The sequence below is a fragment of the Capra hircus genome, chromosome 23 (genome assembly GCF_001704415.2).
Source record: "Capra hircus breed San Clemente chromosome 23, ASM170441v1, whole genome shotgun sequence".
NCBI classification, from domain to species: Eukaryota; Metazoa; Chordata; class Mammalia; order Artiodactyla; family Bovidae; genus Capra; species Capra hircus.
In genome coordinates, this window is record NC_030830.1 from 19,947,813 (window position 1) to 19,965,032 (window position 17,220).

At 37.3% G+C, this 17,220-nt stretch overlaps 1 protein-coding gene across 1 annotated transcript; it reads right to left on the reverse strand.

Moving 5' to 3' along the window:
- On the reverse strand, positions 15,543 to 16,858 carry LOC102173901 (poly(U)-specific endoribonuclease-like; the record flags this gene model as incomplete). The annotated part of the gene is given in 2 exon segments (XM_018038642.1): positions 15,543 to 16,096; positions 16,098 to 16,858. Coding segments are annotated over 2 exon segments (1,200 nt in total), but the record flags the coding sequence as incomplete, so codon positions are not given.

Consider the following 17,220-nt stretch of genomic DNA (forward strand, 5'->3'; position numbering starts at 1 on the left):
CTCCTTTTGAAAAACTAGGAAGCTATACCATGATAAGAAAACATAGTGTCAGCCTTAGGTAGAACTAAAAACCTCTGAAGTTTGCCATGAATATCCAAAGGTCACTTATTTGCATGCTTTTTCCCATTTTGGAACACCTCTTAACATATCTGCTGTGTTCATTTTCCAAAATCTCTACATATTTTGTTATATCCATAGTGGTTTTATTCTTTTTTTTTCTTTTTTAATTTGCCATGCCATTTGGCTTCCAGTTCCTTGACTAGGGGTTGAACCTGGGACCCCAACAGTTAAAACGTGGATCCGAACCACTGGATTGCTAGGGAATTCCCCAGAATGCTTCTAAAAATAATTTTTGACCACTGAGTCACACAAATAGTTTTCTTATAAAGCTGTTGAACTTAAGGTAAAGGTTAAGTGACATTTTCCTGGGGTAAGCTCTATTTTTTGCTAAGAGAATCACTTTCTATATTAACTTTCAAACGTCTACATCTCAACCATTATAATTGTAATCATAATTATAATCACAACCAACATCCTCCTCCTTTTCCCCCCCTCTTCAACATTACACTGTTGTTCTTGTATTCATTTTGATGTTCTTTAATATCCTGCCCTTTTTTTGTGCATGTGTTTTTGATGCCAGATAAAAGTCCTTAGTACTATTAACCTTTATTCACGTGTACAGAGGCTGTATAATTCTTTGAACACCTTTTATGGATGTTATTACACCATGTAAGTAGCCTTATTGATTTGTTGCAGAGTTAAAAGTTGAATTAATTCCAAAAGGTTTTGGTCCCCACATACACATGGCAGCAATCTGTGTTAGTTCCTATTTGCCTGGCCATTCAGCAAAACTAACACGGCAGTTAACTGAAACAAAAAGCAGTTTATTAAACAATCAGTGAGTTGTTTCTCCCCATGGTATTTACTGACTGCATGAGTTTATCCTCTGGTTGCTTTGGAACTCTATAGGTAAAACTATCACCTAATTTCAACTCTAAAAGAATATAGAAAAGGGATAAAATTATATCAGTCTTACTATGATTAGATACAGTATCATATCTTTATTTTTATTTATGAATTTTTTAATGTATATAATCTTTGACCATGAACTTCAGACCTAAATGTATACTTTACATTTACAGTGTCTTTGGGGCCAAGGAATAATTACCTATTTGTTGTAGTTATAGTGAGATAAGGTAAAGATAAATTACCTACAGTATATCATTGTTATAAGCATTTTACTTAGAAATTACACATTATAATCATGTAGAAAGAACTGTTGTTACTAAGTAATATGAGATAGAGATGTAGTTTTTCTCAATATAAAATGGAAATTTAATTATGAGTGTCTGGTTTTTATGGAGTAGATGTCAGAATAAGTTAAGCATAGTGCTTAAGAGCACAGTTTCTTGATTCAGAGTGGTTGGGATCAAATTCCAGCTTCACCACTTGGAAGCATTGTGTCCTTGGGCGATTTATTTAACCTGTCTCTATACTAGGTTCTCTATGTGTTATGTGAAGTGAGATTGTGAAGGTTAATATTTGTGAAGACACTTGGAAGTGAATCCTTCTGTGGAAAGATTTCCAATGAAAGCCAGAAATCCTTTGTTCATGATTAATTTTAAAAATGAAAGCTATATTCACCTACCCCCAAATCCTTGTTACTCTATCCCTCATTTCCTTTGTCTTTCATGGTGATGATTCACCATGTGGTCTATAACTAAACTGGAAAACGTAAATACTTTTTTTGGCATGATTTTTTAGGTGCCCAAGCATATTTATATATACAAAATTACTTTCAAACACAGTGTACAGTTTGAACCAATAAGCTTCAGAAGGAGGAAAGGACTTGGTTTCCAAAATGACTTGATTATAGAATGCACTTGACTTTTTTTGACCACTTCAGGTTGGGATAGTGTTGGGAATTAAAAGGCCACAGTATTTTAGAGTTGAAATGAACCTTGGGCACCATGAATCCAGCCTCCTATCCTGCACAGGAAAGCCTTCCACAGGAAGATTCACTTCCACTCCTATTTTCATAAATTCAGTAACAGGAAAGTCATTTGCACGTGAAGCAGCCTCTTTCCTTTAATCAGTGTCTCTTACTTACTCATGTAGAACTCAAAGATGCTTCTAACATCCAGGCACCAGCTCTTTTTCTTTTTTCTGGAAATAAATACAGAATAAGTCAATTTCACATGGCTTTATAAAGGTAGTTTTATTATAAAATAAATCACATATATAGAAAGGAAAATAAAAGCTTGGTGAGCTAAGGTGAATATTTTTGTAACTGACACCCAGGTCAAGAAACAGAATGCTGCCAGCCACCCTGGGAACTTCTCTTTGTGCCTCATGCCAATCATAACCCTTCTCTGTCCTTGAAAGTATCCAGTATCTTGATGTTTATAGTAACCACCTCCTTGTATTTTACTAGTTTAATTACTTAAGTGTGCATCTGTAGACACTATTGTTTAATTGGGTTCATTAAGAATTTTTGTATGTCTTTTAAGTCTCTTTTAATATTAGAATCAACTGTTAAATATACACTTACATTTATGTTCCCAGACCAAGTGCATAGGTCACTGAACGATCTTTAATTACTATGTTCTTCTGGTTGCAGTCCATTGGATGCAACATGGTTTATCAAATGCCTCAGAATAGTGAGTTTAGAAGTAAACACAGTGCACCAGGTGTGCTACACTGTTGAAGAGAATAGTGATAGTCTATGATTTACACATGCCTTCTAAAATGTAGCCAGTTTTAGCAGGTGGAAAACATTAAAACATAGTCTTAATTTAAGCTTTGGATTATATAAGGCCCCTTGTTCAAAGTGCTGTCAAGACAAGAATTATACTTTATGTAATTTAATCTTGTGAACCCAAATATAAGACTTCATCTTATGCTTTTTAATATTTTGGTTTAAGCATTGAAGTCTCAAAATTTAAATATCATTTTAAATTTAAAAGTCAATATGATATAAAAAAGAGAACCTGAATTGAAGAAATAGATGTTAAAAAGAGGCATGCTATATTTTAATTAAAACTCACTTTCATTTTTCATAGTATGAACTTCAGTTTCTAATAATGTAGCATAACTTTACATTGTACTTTCTTCAGTGAAATCTAAGACAAATGAATCAGACATATTTAAACATAACTTGAGTGTACACAATGATATGGAGATAAAACTAGGTACATAAAATTTATAGTTGTCTAAAATTTTATAAAAAATAAAGAGATATTAAATGGATCTTTTATAACTGTAAAGTAAGAGGTAGATTGCTGTAACCATGCAAAGCCAAAGCAGAAAAATACAGTGTAAAAGTACCTGAGAGTCCTGAACTCTAGATTCAGACCATCAGTGATGGTATTAGAACACCCTTCAGCTACTTTCTCACTGTGTGAACTGAAGCAGCTAATTATTGTCTTTAAGCCTGAGTTTCCTCATCTGTAAAATAGTTATTCTAGAGCACCTGCTATTGGAGAAGGCAATGGCAACCCACTCCAAAATTCTTGCCTGGAGATTCCCAGGGACGGGGGAGCCTGGAGGGCTGCCGTCTATGGGGTCACACAGAGTCGGACACGACTGAAGTGACTTAGCAGCAGCAACAGCAGAGCACCTGCTTTATAGAATGGTTTGTGAGGATAATTAAATGATATATTTCACATAAACTGTTTAGTAAGATGCTCAGCATAGAGAGCATTTACTAAGTTAAAATATTCACTAATTGCTCTTGTTGAAATTTAATATAATCTTCATTCCTGAGAGGGAATTAGTGTATTAGGGTTTATTTTTATCTCACATATCTGTCACATATTTGCTTTCATGTTAGACTGAGAGCTAACATCTGTACTACCTAGGATCTGTTTTCTACTCCATGTCTTCTGTTGGAGATAGCAGCGAATACTTACCAGAAGGAAAAAATATTAGAGTGTAATTATACTTTTATGAGGGTAGAATTCACAGTTGTCATGCTCTTAAGTAGTCCAGATGTACTCCTGTGCACACTATGATGATCCTTCATTTCATTGATAATTCAGAAAAATTGTTTGGCGAGTCACTGAGCCTATGAAATATTGGAATAGCCACCAGTTTCTCATACTATTAATAAGATTACAATCACATTCGTGTTTAAATACAAGAGCTAAACTGAGGTTAAATAGAGGTCTCCATCTAATGTGGATGTTGGAGAAAAGCTAGATGCAGGACTGGTTGAAGAGCTGAAGAATTAGGTTTTGTTAAATGTATTTTTGATAGTATATTTGTAGTCTTTTAGTGTATACTTTTGTTAAATGCATTTGTAGATAGATTTTTGCCTGATTAAACAAAGAGAGTGCTATGTTGGTCTGCGTATACTACAAGAATCATAATGATGGAGCAGGGAAATATTTGTGTGCAATTTTAAAGGCTACTACGTGGATGTGATTTAGACCTTGGGGACTGGTGCCCCACAGAGGTGATTAACAAATCTTTGACTATGGTCAGAAGCTGATCTAAACAACAATTTTATGAAAATTTCCCTTAAGACTTTGGGGTCTATCTATTTTCTATTTAGATTTCTTCCATGGAAATTAATTTCAGAGGTAAATATATATATTGTGCTTATGTTTCTATGGAATATTATACATATAATGTAAACCATATTTATTAAAATAACACATTTAATTGAAATTTGGTTTATTCAAGAGGTAAGATATCAAGTTGGAGAAATACAGGCAATTATCTAGATATGTGTCCATAGGAAATAAAATATTTGATTAAAAAATCATGGAATAATTAAAAGTCTAGGTTTATGAGCCATAGAATCATTGTTTCATTTTCAATGAATTAAAAATAATACCATGAACACGTGTCAGCTTGCCCTTCTGTTCAAGAGCTGAAAGTTTACTAATAGCTTAGAGCTGGCTATGTGGCTTCACACTGTCCAGTCTGTCTTCCTGCCTGACTCCCAGGGGAATCATGGTCTTGAGTTTTGTGTTCATCAAATACTTACATTAGGATATAATTTATACATTAACGCACTCCCATACATATGTGTGGAATGTCTAAATAGCATATATTTTTTTGCATGTGCAAATTTGCAGAATTTGTCTATCTGTTCTTGGAGTTTTTTTTTATTAGGTCTTTAGGATTTTCTATATCAAAGATCATGTCATCTGCAGAGACAGTTTTACTTCTCACTTTCTGATTTTGATGCTTTTCATTTCTTTTCCTTTTCTAGGATTTCCCAGCTATATTGAATAGAAGTGGCAAGAGTGGTCATTATTGTCTTGTTCTTGATATTAGAGGAAAAACTTACAACCTTGTACTATTGAGTATGGTGTTTGCTGTGGGCTTGTCATATATGATTTAATCTCTTTTCTAGTAATTGGTCTGTTTAGATTTTTTACCAGTCAGATCAGTTCAGTTCAGTTGCTCAGTCGTATCTTTGTGACCCCATGGCCTGCAGCATGCCAGGCTTTCCTGTCTATCAGCAACTCCCAGAGCCTACTCAAACTCATGTCCATGGAGTCTGTGATACCATTTCCTTCTAATTCAGTCTTAATAGGTTTTAGTTTTAGGAATTAACCAGTTCTTTTAAGTAGTCCAATTTATTGGTGTAGTCTTTTTTGATCCTTTGTATTTTGTGTGGTAGCAGTTGTAATGTCTTTTTCATACTTTTATTTATTTTTGTCCTCTATGTTTTTTTGCTGATGGAGCCAGCAATGCATTTAGTAGGAACTGCATCCTTTTGTTGCCCTCCAAGAGTCCTAGCTGCTGCTTTTTCAGGCTCTTCCTTCCTCACAGTCACCACTCCCCACGAGTCTTGCAGCACATCTTGGCATACTGAAAACGGTGAGAAAGAAGTTGGTTTGCTTGTCAGTGTCTTTGTTGTACAGCTAGGGAAGCCGGTTGCTCACTCAGGTACTCTCACATTCTCCCAGTGGAGAAATCACAGGCTAAGGAAGTCTCCTTTGGCACTGAGCTATGACACCTTGGAGGAGAGGTGGTAGGTAGTAAAGTAAAACTGTTCTTAACCTCATCAGTGTGTCCATCTTGTATTTGTCTCTGCTCCAGGGATGTGCTGGTACTTCTCACTGGACTCCCAGAGTTTCACAAAAGCAGTGTTGTCTGTTGGTGATTGCACAGATCATCCTGAATATGCAGGAACCTTAGACTATGGCTTCCTTTTCTAATTCCTTAGTGGTGTCTTTGGAAGAGACAAAGCTTTAATTTTAAAAAGTTCAACACATGAATTTTTCTTTTATGATTAGTCTTTACCTACTCTAAGCTTATGAAGATATTTCTCTATATTTTATTGTAGAAGCTTTATAATTTTAGCTTTTATTTTTAGTCAGGGATTCACTTCAAGTTAAAGTTTTCTGTATGGTGTGAGGTAGAAGTTGAACTTCAGTATTTTCCATAGAATATCCAGTAATTTCAACACCATTCATTGAAAGATTCTCTTTTTCTTATTAAATTTTGACACCTTTGCAAAAAGTCAGTTGACCCTATACATCAATTTCTGAGCTCTCTATTCACCTATTTGTTTATGCTTAGGCCAATACTGCACTGTCCTGATTGGTGCAGTTTTATAGTAAATCTAGGAATCAGGTGATGTCATTCCTCCAGTTTTGTTCTTCTAAGAAGATTTGGGGATAGTGTAGGTTTTTGCATTTGCATGTCAGTTTTACAATCAGCTGGTGAATTTCTTAAACAAAATTGGTTGATTTATTGGTTTCCTATTGCTGCTGTTCCAAACTACCAAAAACTTAGTGGCTTTAAATAACATGATTTATTATCTTACATTTTTGGAGATTGGAAGTCCAAAATGGATATCTCTGAGAAAATCACAAGGTGTTGGTAGGGTTGCATTATTTTCTGGAGGTTCTAGGAAGAATTCATTTTCTTGCACTTTCCAGTTTCTAGGGGCTGCCATGGTCATTGCCGTATGGATTCCTCCCCTCTTCAAGCCAGGATTGGCCAGTCTAGACTTTCTCACATTGATCACTCACATTGACTCTTCTGCATTCTTTTTCCTTCATTGAAGGATGCTTCTGGTTGTATTGGGTCCATCCATATAATTCAGAACACTCTCCCTATTTTAAGATTTCTCGTTAGCAGCCTTAATTCCACCTGAAACTTTAATTCTTTCTTACTGCATCACATAATATATTCACAAGTTCAAAGGGATAGAATGAGGACCTCTCTGGGGGAGCCATTATTCTGCCTACTTAGTTGGAGATGTTTTGAATCTGGAGATCAGTTTGGGGAAAATTGACATTATAACAATATTATGTCTTCCAATCAATGAACATGGTCTATCTAGCTCCATATTTATTTAGGCCTTCTTTGAGTTCTCTTAGTGGTGTTTAGTAGTTTTCAAAGTAGAAGTCTTGTACATCATTCATTTAAATTTATTCTATTTAAAATGCTATTGTAACTGGTATTATTTTACACTTTCAATTTTCAATTGTTTATTGCTCATATAGAAATACTCTTCAGTTTTTAATTTTCATCTCGCCCCTAGCCAGCATTCAACCTCACTTATTAATTCTTGTTACAGTCTCTCCTACAGTTTTAAATTGAATTTGTGTTTATCTTGTTCCTGAATTCAGGAGGAAAATACTCATTATTTCATTATAAAACATAGTGTTATTTCAAGCGTTTTTTTGGTAACTTGTCTTTACTAAATTAATTAAGCACACTGCAACAGAGAATCTGGCTGATACTTCCATCCAATCTGCATCTTGACAACCATTAATCTATAGATGAAATACTGGCATCTTTACATCTTCACTTTCTAGAAAAGAACACTGCAGAAAATGGTCTCTACCTGCCTCTTCCTTTAGATTCTTACATGAATATGTGTAATTGTACTTACTTTCTAGCCCTTACAGCACAAAAAACCAGACAAAGGGCAGCTAAAGTGGGTTCTGAGTATCAATCAATAATATATTTCATACATGGGGCTTCCCTGGTGGCTCAGATGGTAAAGCGTCTGCCTGCAATGCGGGAGACCCGGGTTAGATTCCTGGGTCGGGAAGATCCCCTGGAGAAGGAAATGGCAATCCACTCCAGCACTCTTGCCTGGAAAATCCCACGGAGGGAGGAGCCTGATAGGATACAGTCCATGGGGTCGCAAAGAGTCGGACACAACTGAGCGACTTCACTTCACTAACAATCTGTGGGTTCTGGGTTATTTGACATTTTCATTGATCTTTTTCTTGGCTGCATTAATTGTGAAAAATTTAAGATATTACATCAATTGTCTACTATCTGAGCTGTTTCATATCAGAAAAACTTATGTTTCTTTCACATATAAAAGACAATTTGTTTGGATATAGAATTATTTGCTAGTGAATTTTTCCACTGCAAACTTTCAGTGGCCATTTCAAGGACCATACTTAACATGTCTTTTTTACTTCCAACATCTTTGCTTCCATCAAAGTTACTATATCTGCTTCTTTCTTTTCATCTTCAATTTTGTCACTACACTACAAAATGTTAACCCTAGCAAAAACTAGAGTACATGAAGTGATGGACTGACTCAAATTTCTGAACATCCTATTCTAGATTTTCTGATTTTGTAGAGCACTTGTTTTCAATCTTGGCTGAGCACTAGCCTTTTGGCAAATATAATTCATTGCTCTGGGAGGTGGCATACCATGTGGCTTATACAATCCTATAGATCATTCCATAATATATCATCTTTTATTTTTAAAATTATTTTATTTATTATAATTGGAGGCTAATTACTTTACAATATTGTGGTTGTTTTTGCCATACATTGACATGAATTAGCCATGGGTGTACATGTGTCCCCCCTCTCCCTAACCACACTCCCTCCTCCCTCCCCATTCCATCCCTCAGGGTTGTCCCAGTGTACTGGCTTTGAGTGCCCTGTTTCATGCATTGAACTTGGACTGGTCATCTATTTCACATATGGTAATATACATGTTTCAATGCTGTTTTCTCAAATTATCCCACCCTTGCCTTCTCCCACAGAGTCCGAAATCTGTTCTTATATCTGTGTCTCTTTTGCTGTCTCACATATAGGGTGGTTGTTACAATCTTTCTAAATTCCATTTATGTGCATTAATATACTGTATTGGTATGTTTCTTTTTGACTTACTTCACTCTGTATAATAGGCTGCAGTTTCATCCACCTCATTAGAACTGACTCAAATGTGTTCTTTTTAATTAGCTCAGTAATATTCCATTGTGTATATGTACCGTGGCTTTCTTATCCATTCGTCTGCCCATGGACATCTAGGTTGCTTCCATGTCCTAGCTATTGTAAACAGTGCTGTGATGAACATTGGGGTATACATGTTTCTTTCACTTCTGGTTTCCTCAGTGTGTCTGCCCAGCAGTGGGATTGCTGGGTCATACAGAAGTTCTATTTCCAGTTTTTTAAGGAATCTCCACAGTGTTCTCCATAGTGGCTGTACTAGTTTCCATTCTCACCAACAGTGTAAGAGGGTTCCCTTTTCTCCGCACCCTCTCCAGCATTTATGGTTTGTAGGCTTTTTGATAGCAGCCATCTGACTGGCATGAGATGGTACCTCATTGTGGTTTTGATTTGCATTTCTCTGATAATGAGTGATGTTGAGCATGTTTTCATGTTTGTTAGCCATCTGTATGTCTTCTTTGGAGGAATGTCTGTTTAGTTCTTTGGGCCGTTTTTGATTGGGTCATTTATTTTTCTGGTATTGAGCTGCATGAGCAGCTTGTATATTTTTGGGATTAATTCTTTGTCTGTTGTTTCATTTGCTATTATTTTCTTCCATTCTGAAGGCTGTCTTTTCATCTTGCTTATACTTTCCTTCATTGTGCAGAAGCTTTTAAGTTTATTTGTTTGGTCCCATTTATTTATTTTTGCTCTTATTTCCATTACTCTGGGAGGTGGATCAGAGAGAATCTTGCAGTGATGTATGTCAGAGAGTGTTCTGCCTATGTTTTCCTCTAGGAGTATTATAGTTTCTGGTCTTACATTTAAATGTTTAATCCATTTAGAGTTTATTTTTGTGTATGGTGTTAAAAGTGTTCTAGTTTCTCTTTTACAGGTGGTTAACCAGTTTTCCCAGCACCACGTGTTAAAGAGATTGTCTTTTCTCCATTGTATATTTTTGCCTCCTTTGTCAAAGATAAGGTTTCCATAGGTGTGTGGATTCATCTCTAGGCTTTCTATTTATTCCATTGATCTATATTTCTGTCTTTTTGCCAGTACCATACTGTCTTGATGACTGTAGCTTTGTGGTATAGTCTGAAATCAGGCAGGTTGATTCCTCCATCCATTCTTCTTTCTCAGGATTGCTTTGGCTATTCAAGGTTTTTTGCATTTACATATAAATTGTGAAATTATTTGTTTTAGTTCTGTGAGAAATACCATTGGTAGCTTGATAGGAATTACATTGAATCCAAAGGTTACTTTGGGTAGTATACTCATCTTCACTATATTGATTCTTCTGACCCATGAACATGGTATATTTCTCCATCTGTTTGTGTCATCTTTGATTTCTTTCATCAGTGTTTTATAGTTTTCTATATATAGGTCTTTTGTTTCTTTAGGTAAATTTATTCCTAAGTATTTTATTCTTTTCATTGCAATGGTGAATGGGATTGTTTCCTTAATTTCTCTTTCTATTTTCTCACTGTTAGTGTATAGGAATGCAAGGGATTGTGTGTGTTAATTTTATATCCTTCAAGTTTACTTTATTCATTGACTAGCTCTAGTAGTTTTCTGGTGGTGTCCTTAGAGTTTTCTGTGTAGAGGATCAGGTCATCTGCAAACAGTGATAGTTTTACTTCTTTTCCCATCTGGATTCCTTTTATTTCTTTTTCTTCCCTGATTGCTGTGGCTAAAACTTAAAACTATGTTGAATAGCAGTTGGAAGCGAGGGCACCCTTTTTTTGTTCCTGACTTTAAAGGAAATGCTGTCAATTTTTCAGCATTGAGGATATTGTTCGCTGTGGGTTTGTCATAGATGCCTTTTATTATGTTAAGCTATGTTCCTTCTATGCCTGCTTTCTGGAGAGGTTTTTTTTTTTTTTTTTCTAATCATAAATGGGTGTTGCTTTTGCTGCTTCTGCTGCTGCTGCTGCTAAGTTGCTTCAGTCGTATCCAGCTCTGTACGATCCCATAGATGGCAGCCCACTAGGCTTCCCCATCCCTGGGATTCTCCAGGCAAGAACACTGGAGTGGGTTGTCATTTCCTTCTCCAATGCATGAAAGTGAAAAGTTAAAGTGAATGCGTTCAGTCATGTCCGACTCTTAGCAGCGCCATGGACTGCAGCCTACCAGGCTCCTCTGTCCATTGGATTCTCCAGGCAAGAGCACTGGAGTGAGTTGCCATTGCCTTTTCCAGATGGGTGTTGAATTTTGTCAAAGACTTTTTCTGCATCTATTGAGATAATCATATGGTTTTTATCTTTCAGTTTGTTAATATGGTGTATCACATTGATCGATTTGTGAATATTGAAGAATCCTTGCATCCCTGGGATAAAGCCCGCTTGGTCACGATGTATGATCTTTTTAATATGTTGTTGGATTCTGTTTGCTAGAATTTTGTTGTGGATTTTTGCATCTGTGTTCATCAGTAATATTGGCCTGCAGTTTTCTTTTTTTTGTGGCATGTTTGTCTGCTTTTAGTATTAGGGTGATGATGGCCTCATAGAATGAGTTTGGGAGTTTACCTTCCTCTGCAACTTTCTGGAAGATTTTGAGTAGGATAGGTGTTAGCTCTTCTTTAAATTTTTGGTAGAATTCACCTGTGAAGCCATCTGGTCCTGGACTTTTGTTTGTTGGAAGGTTTTTGATAACAGTTTTGATTTCCATGCTTGTGATGGGTTCTGTTAAGATTTTCTATTTCTTCCCGGTTCAGTTTTCTAAGAATTTGCCCATTTCTTCCAAGTTGTCCATTTTATTGTCATATAGTTGCTGATAGTAGTCTCTTATGATCCTTTGTGTTTTTGTGTTGTCTGTTGTGATTTCTCCATTTTCATTTCTAAGTTTGTTGATTTGATTCTTCTCCCTTTTTTTCTTAATGAGTCTGGCTAATGGTTTGTCTATTTTATTTATCTTCTTGAAGAACCAGCTTTTGGTTTTGTTGATTTTCACTTTTTCCACTTATTTCTGGTCTGATTTTTGTGATTTCTTTCCTTCTACTAACTTTGGGGTTCTTCATTTCTTCTTTTTCTAGTTGCTTTATTAAAGTTAGGTTATTTATTTGATGTTTCTCTTGTTTCTTGAGGTAAGCTTGTATTGCTATGAACCTTCCTCTTAGCACTGCTTTTACTGAATCTGATAGGTTTCGGGTTGTAATGTTTTCATTTTCATTTGTTCCTATGCATATTTGATTTCCTTTTTGATTTCTTCTGAGATCTGTTGGTTATTCAGAAGCATGTTGTTTAGCCTCCATATGTTTGTATTTTTAATAGTTTTTTTTTTTTCCTGTAGTTGACATCTAATCTTACCGCATTGTGATCAGAAAAGATGCTTGACATGATTTCAATTTTTTTTAAATTTCCCAAGGCTAGATTTATGGCCCAGGATGTGATCTATCTTGGAGAATGTTCTGTGTGCACTTGAGAAAAAGGTGAAATTTATTGCTTTGAGGTGAAATGTCCTATAGATATCCATTAGGTCTAACTGGTCCGTTTTATCATTTAAAGTTTGTGTTTCCTTGCTAATTTTCTGTTTGGTTGATCTATCCATAGGTGTGAGTTGGGGTAGTAAAGTCTCCCGCTAGTATTGTGTTACTGTTATTTTCCCCTTTCATACTTGTTACATTTGCTTTACATGTGGGGTGCTCCTATGTTGGGTTCTTGTAAAAAGCCATTTTAAAGCCCCTTGACATCTGTATTCCTGAGTGTATATTAATGGGTTAAGACTTGGGGTGATAATGGTCTAAAAGAGGGTAAGAAATTTATCAGCTTTGTGCATGGAACCTTTCTTTGGTTGCAAGTACATGTAGATGACACTGCCATAAAAGAGGCTGACCACAGTGAGACGAGCACCACAGGTGTTGAGCATCACAGGTGTTAATCACCTTCTTCCACCCTCTGCCTGACTTGATCTTAGTCACAGCATGAGTGATGATTCCATCTGAGACAAGAATGAAAAATAGTGGCAAAACAAGGTAAATTACTCCAAGTGTGTAAATGGTAACATCCATTACTTTGGTGTATGCACAGGCTATCTTAAGAAAGACAGGCATCTCACAAAAGAAGTTATTGTGTGTGACCACAAAGCAGCAGTGAAAAGGCAAAAGTGCTCATAGTCAGGGGACCACACATGCCAGTCAACCATGATGCTGCTGCCATCTTCTTACAGAACTGAGGGTGCATGATACCTGGTAGTGCAGGGGTTGGCAGACTGCTGCATAACGATCATAGGCCATGACAACCAATAAAAGATTTTCTGTTGCACCAAAGTCAAAGGCAAAGAAGAACTCTAGGATACAACCTGCATAAGTAATTAATTTGTTTGGCCCCCACAGATTTATCAACGTCTGGGGGAACAATACTAGCTGTGTAACAGATATCTAAAAATGTGAGGTTACTGAGGAAGAAGTACATGGGTGTACGAAATTGGCTGTCCAGAAAAGTTAGCAGGATAATTGCTGTGTTGTTTAGCAGAGTCATGATATGGAAGAGCAAAATGGTCACAGAGATAATGGGGTCCAGTTGGGGTTGATCGGAAAATCCCAGCAGAATGAAGTTACCACCTGAGCTGGCATTGGATATGTCCACTATTTTCACTTTTTGACATCTGTAGAAAGGGGTAATGAAGAAACCAGAAAGTGAGTGAGTGAGTGAAGTTGCTTAGTCGTGTATGACTCTTTGCGATCCCATAGACTGTAGCCTACCAGGCTCCTCTGTCCATGGAATTTTCCAGGCAAGAATACTGGAGCGGGTTGCCATTTCCTTCTTCAGGGGATCTTCTCGACCCAGGGATCGAACTGCATTGCAGGCAGACGCTTTACTGTCTGACCACCAGGGAAGCCCCGAAGGGGGAACAACAGATTATACAATTTTATTGTTCCTATAGATGACTCAATATTGTGGGAATAGTGTTTACCAACAAAAAGCTCACAAATTACAGAAAATGTCTTACTTGACCACTTTCTGTTCAGTTAACAAGCTGAGTAATGAACTGTGTTCCATCATTTGATTAGAGAAAATGATCTATCACCCTATCGCCAGGATTAGAAATGCCCACCTGTTTGTTTTGGGACTGTTCATTTTGTTTCAATCATCTGCAAACCAATAGTTTGAATAATTATTACTTGATAACATTTCAGTGCCTGGCATAGCAGTTCCTTATCTATTACCTTTTTTTAAATAGAAAATGTCTTGATCTACTAAGCTGTCATTTTTCCAAATAAATCTTGAAATCAATTTATTATAAGCCAGACAAAATATAGGAAGTTGTCTGAAATATCTGTATTTAAGTTTTTTAAAAAGTTCATATTTAAAATTTTCTTTTTGAAGAATACAGCATGTCTCAGTTTTTTAAAGTTCTCCTACTTTGGTAAAGATGAATAGAACTTTTTCATAAAAATATTTTACATATCTTAATTTTATCTTTATTGATGTATTTTATTTAATTGCTAACTTGATAGGAGAGCTGTAGATTTTAAATATTTATTTTGTATATTCTCTCTTTGCTGATACTATAGGGGCTTATAATCATTTTCATATGAATTTGTTTTATTTATTTATTTATTTTCAAGTTTTCTTAAATGACATTAATTGGAGACACAAGACTCTAAAGCCTCACTCTGTGGGACAGCATTTGGTCCCCATTGCGGGTAGGAGAAATGCATGATTGAGGTTGAAATAGGGAGCCCCAGTCTCCCTGTCTTCCATTTTGGAGCTTATGCGAATTTTGGCTGCTGAATGAGACTTATAATTATGTTAGTGATACCAAACTATAGGTTCCTTTCTTCCTCTGATGTAGAATCTTCCTATGAGGCAAACTCTTCTAAAAACTCTTTGGGATCAAAATTCGATTCTGTAACTGCACTTAATATATACAAATAGGAAGTTTCTTGTTGCAGTTACCTAGCTGCAAAAAAAAAAAAAAAAAAATCACGCCTGGAGGAATCTTCTCCCTCTCCAGCCTACTCACTGCATCAGCCCTTGGGTTACAACCCTCGGAAAGACCGAACACCTGCCCTTGATCTCCACGGCCTGATTTCTTTGAAGGCCCAGTACAGGGGTGATTACAGTTTGCAGCACTGTACACAGCCATTATGGTAATCTGGGATTTCTATCAACCGTTCTTCCTAAGAACAATTGAAAACATCTTCACAGTAAAAATAGCATCAGGTTTGCCTTCTTACCAACCCCTAGAAGAGGAAGTGGAGCAAACCCCTTCACTTTGCATTGAAAGGAAACCTGAGGCCTGGAGAGCCTTCTTCATGGTTCCATCCCCCTTCAGGGCAAAGAGCTATGGAGGGTCCCAACCTTCTATTTCCAAAGTGCTGGAGGACAAAGATTTGACTGTTTTTCTAACTTGTATAGTTTCCTTCTTTCCCATAGGAATGTTTCTGGATTAGGGAATTCCTTCCAGTCTCCTCTAATCCCATACCCTCCAGTGTGGAGAAAATAGCATCTCAGTCCTACAAGACCTCTCACTGCCCTAATATGCCTTTCTGGCTTGAAACTCTAATGGATGGAGGACACCACATAGGCTGTTGCGATGTACTTCTTGCCATTTCCATAGGTTGACTTGTTCCAAGTATAGGTCTGGATGGCCAAGGGATGTCCACCCAGGCTCAATTGGCACACTTTGCCTGGCCTGGCAATGAAGCACAGAGAGTAGAGCACCATCTCAAACTCAGGGCTGCTGCCAATGAAAGCTGAGCCCACTTCCTTGTAGTACCCATCCCAGTTGAACTGCATGGCCAGCACGTCGGGGTAAGAATCCCAAGGCCCATCATAGATGTGACTGTAATAGTCCACCAGGCCCTCCTTCTCTTGCATGTAGAAACGGATCCAGTTATGGAAGCCAGTGACCTTGCCTTTTCTGACTTCACCTGAGAAGACGTGCTCAAAGCCACTTGAGTCCCTCTCTTCTTTGCTTCTGGAATACAGCCCAAACCATGTTTTTTAGGTCACTGACGAACTCCTGTTCCGAGCTGTAGTGGTTCTGCTGGTGGAGGAAGCCATAGAGTTCCTTCATGACATCTGTCTTCATGATCTCTCTGAGGAAGGTGTCCTGCTCAGCCAGCTCCTGGGCTGTGAAGTGCTCCCCGCGGCCTGTGGCCTGCAGGTAGTTGTTGAGGAGGTTGATGAAGGCGGTGTAGGTCAGCTTAGAGAAGAGCTTCTTATTGACATATGTGAAGAGCGGCTCTGGGCAGTGGTCTACTTGGTCTCTGGTCTCTGAGGGCAAGATGCAGTTTTGGCTGTTGAGAACGATGTCTTCCTTCCGGACTTTGTTGGTGTCTGCCCTGTAGATCTTCTCAGAGACACTCTGCAGTACTTCCTTGTTTATGGCATCCCTGCTGTGGGAGCAGCCCTCATGGCCACACAGGCTCTCAAAATCCTCGCAGCAGTTTCCAAACTCTGGGCAGTGGGCATTACAGTGGCATGGGTGGTGCTTGTCGAAGGCCTCCAGGCAGCGGCCCTGGCAGGAGTTGGGTGCCAAGTACAAGCTGCTAGCCGGGGCGCCCTCCGTCTCCTCTTCCAGCTCCAGGAATAGCTCTGGTTCTATGGGATTCTCTTCAGCTATAATAACTCCCAGGGTCAAGGGTGAACTTTTCCCAGGCCTCAGGGAATAAGAACTGTTTCCTGAGTTACCAACTTCCCTTCTTTCTTCACAGTTGCACTTGGCAATCAATTTGTTAAATTTAAAAGGAGTGAATTGTTATTTTAAAATAATGATTGTTTTGTTTCTTCTTGTTTTGGAGGGTGTACGCATACATCTCTCAGCTGTTAACAGACAAGAAAGTCTTGTGGATATTTGTTCTTAAACACTTTAGTTCAGATTCTCATTTTTATAGATGTAGAAAGCAAGGTATAATAAATTAAGAAAAGAATTAATAGTGTGTAACAAGGAAATGGTCTGTGCAAGGAAGCAAGTTATAATAAATTAAGAAAAGAATTAATAGTGTGTAATGAGAGAAGTGGGCTGTACAAGGGTTCTGACCTTATAAAAGCCAATTTGGTCACCTTCAGCTTTCAGGTTATTTTGGTAGATAATCAGTCCCTGAAAAACTTGAGATGACT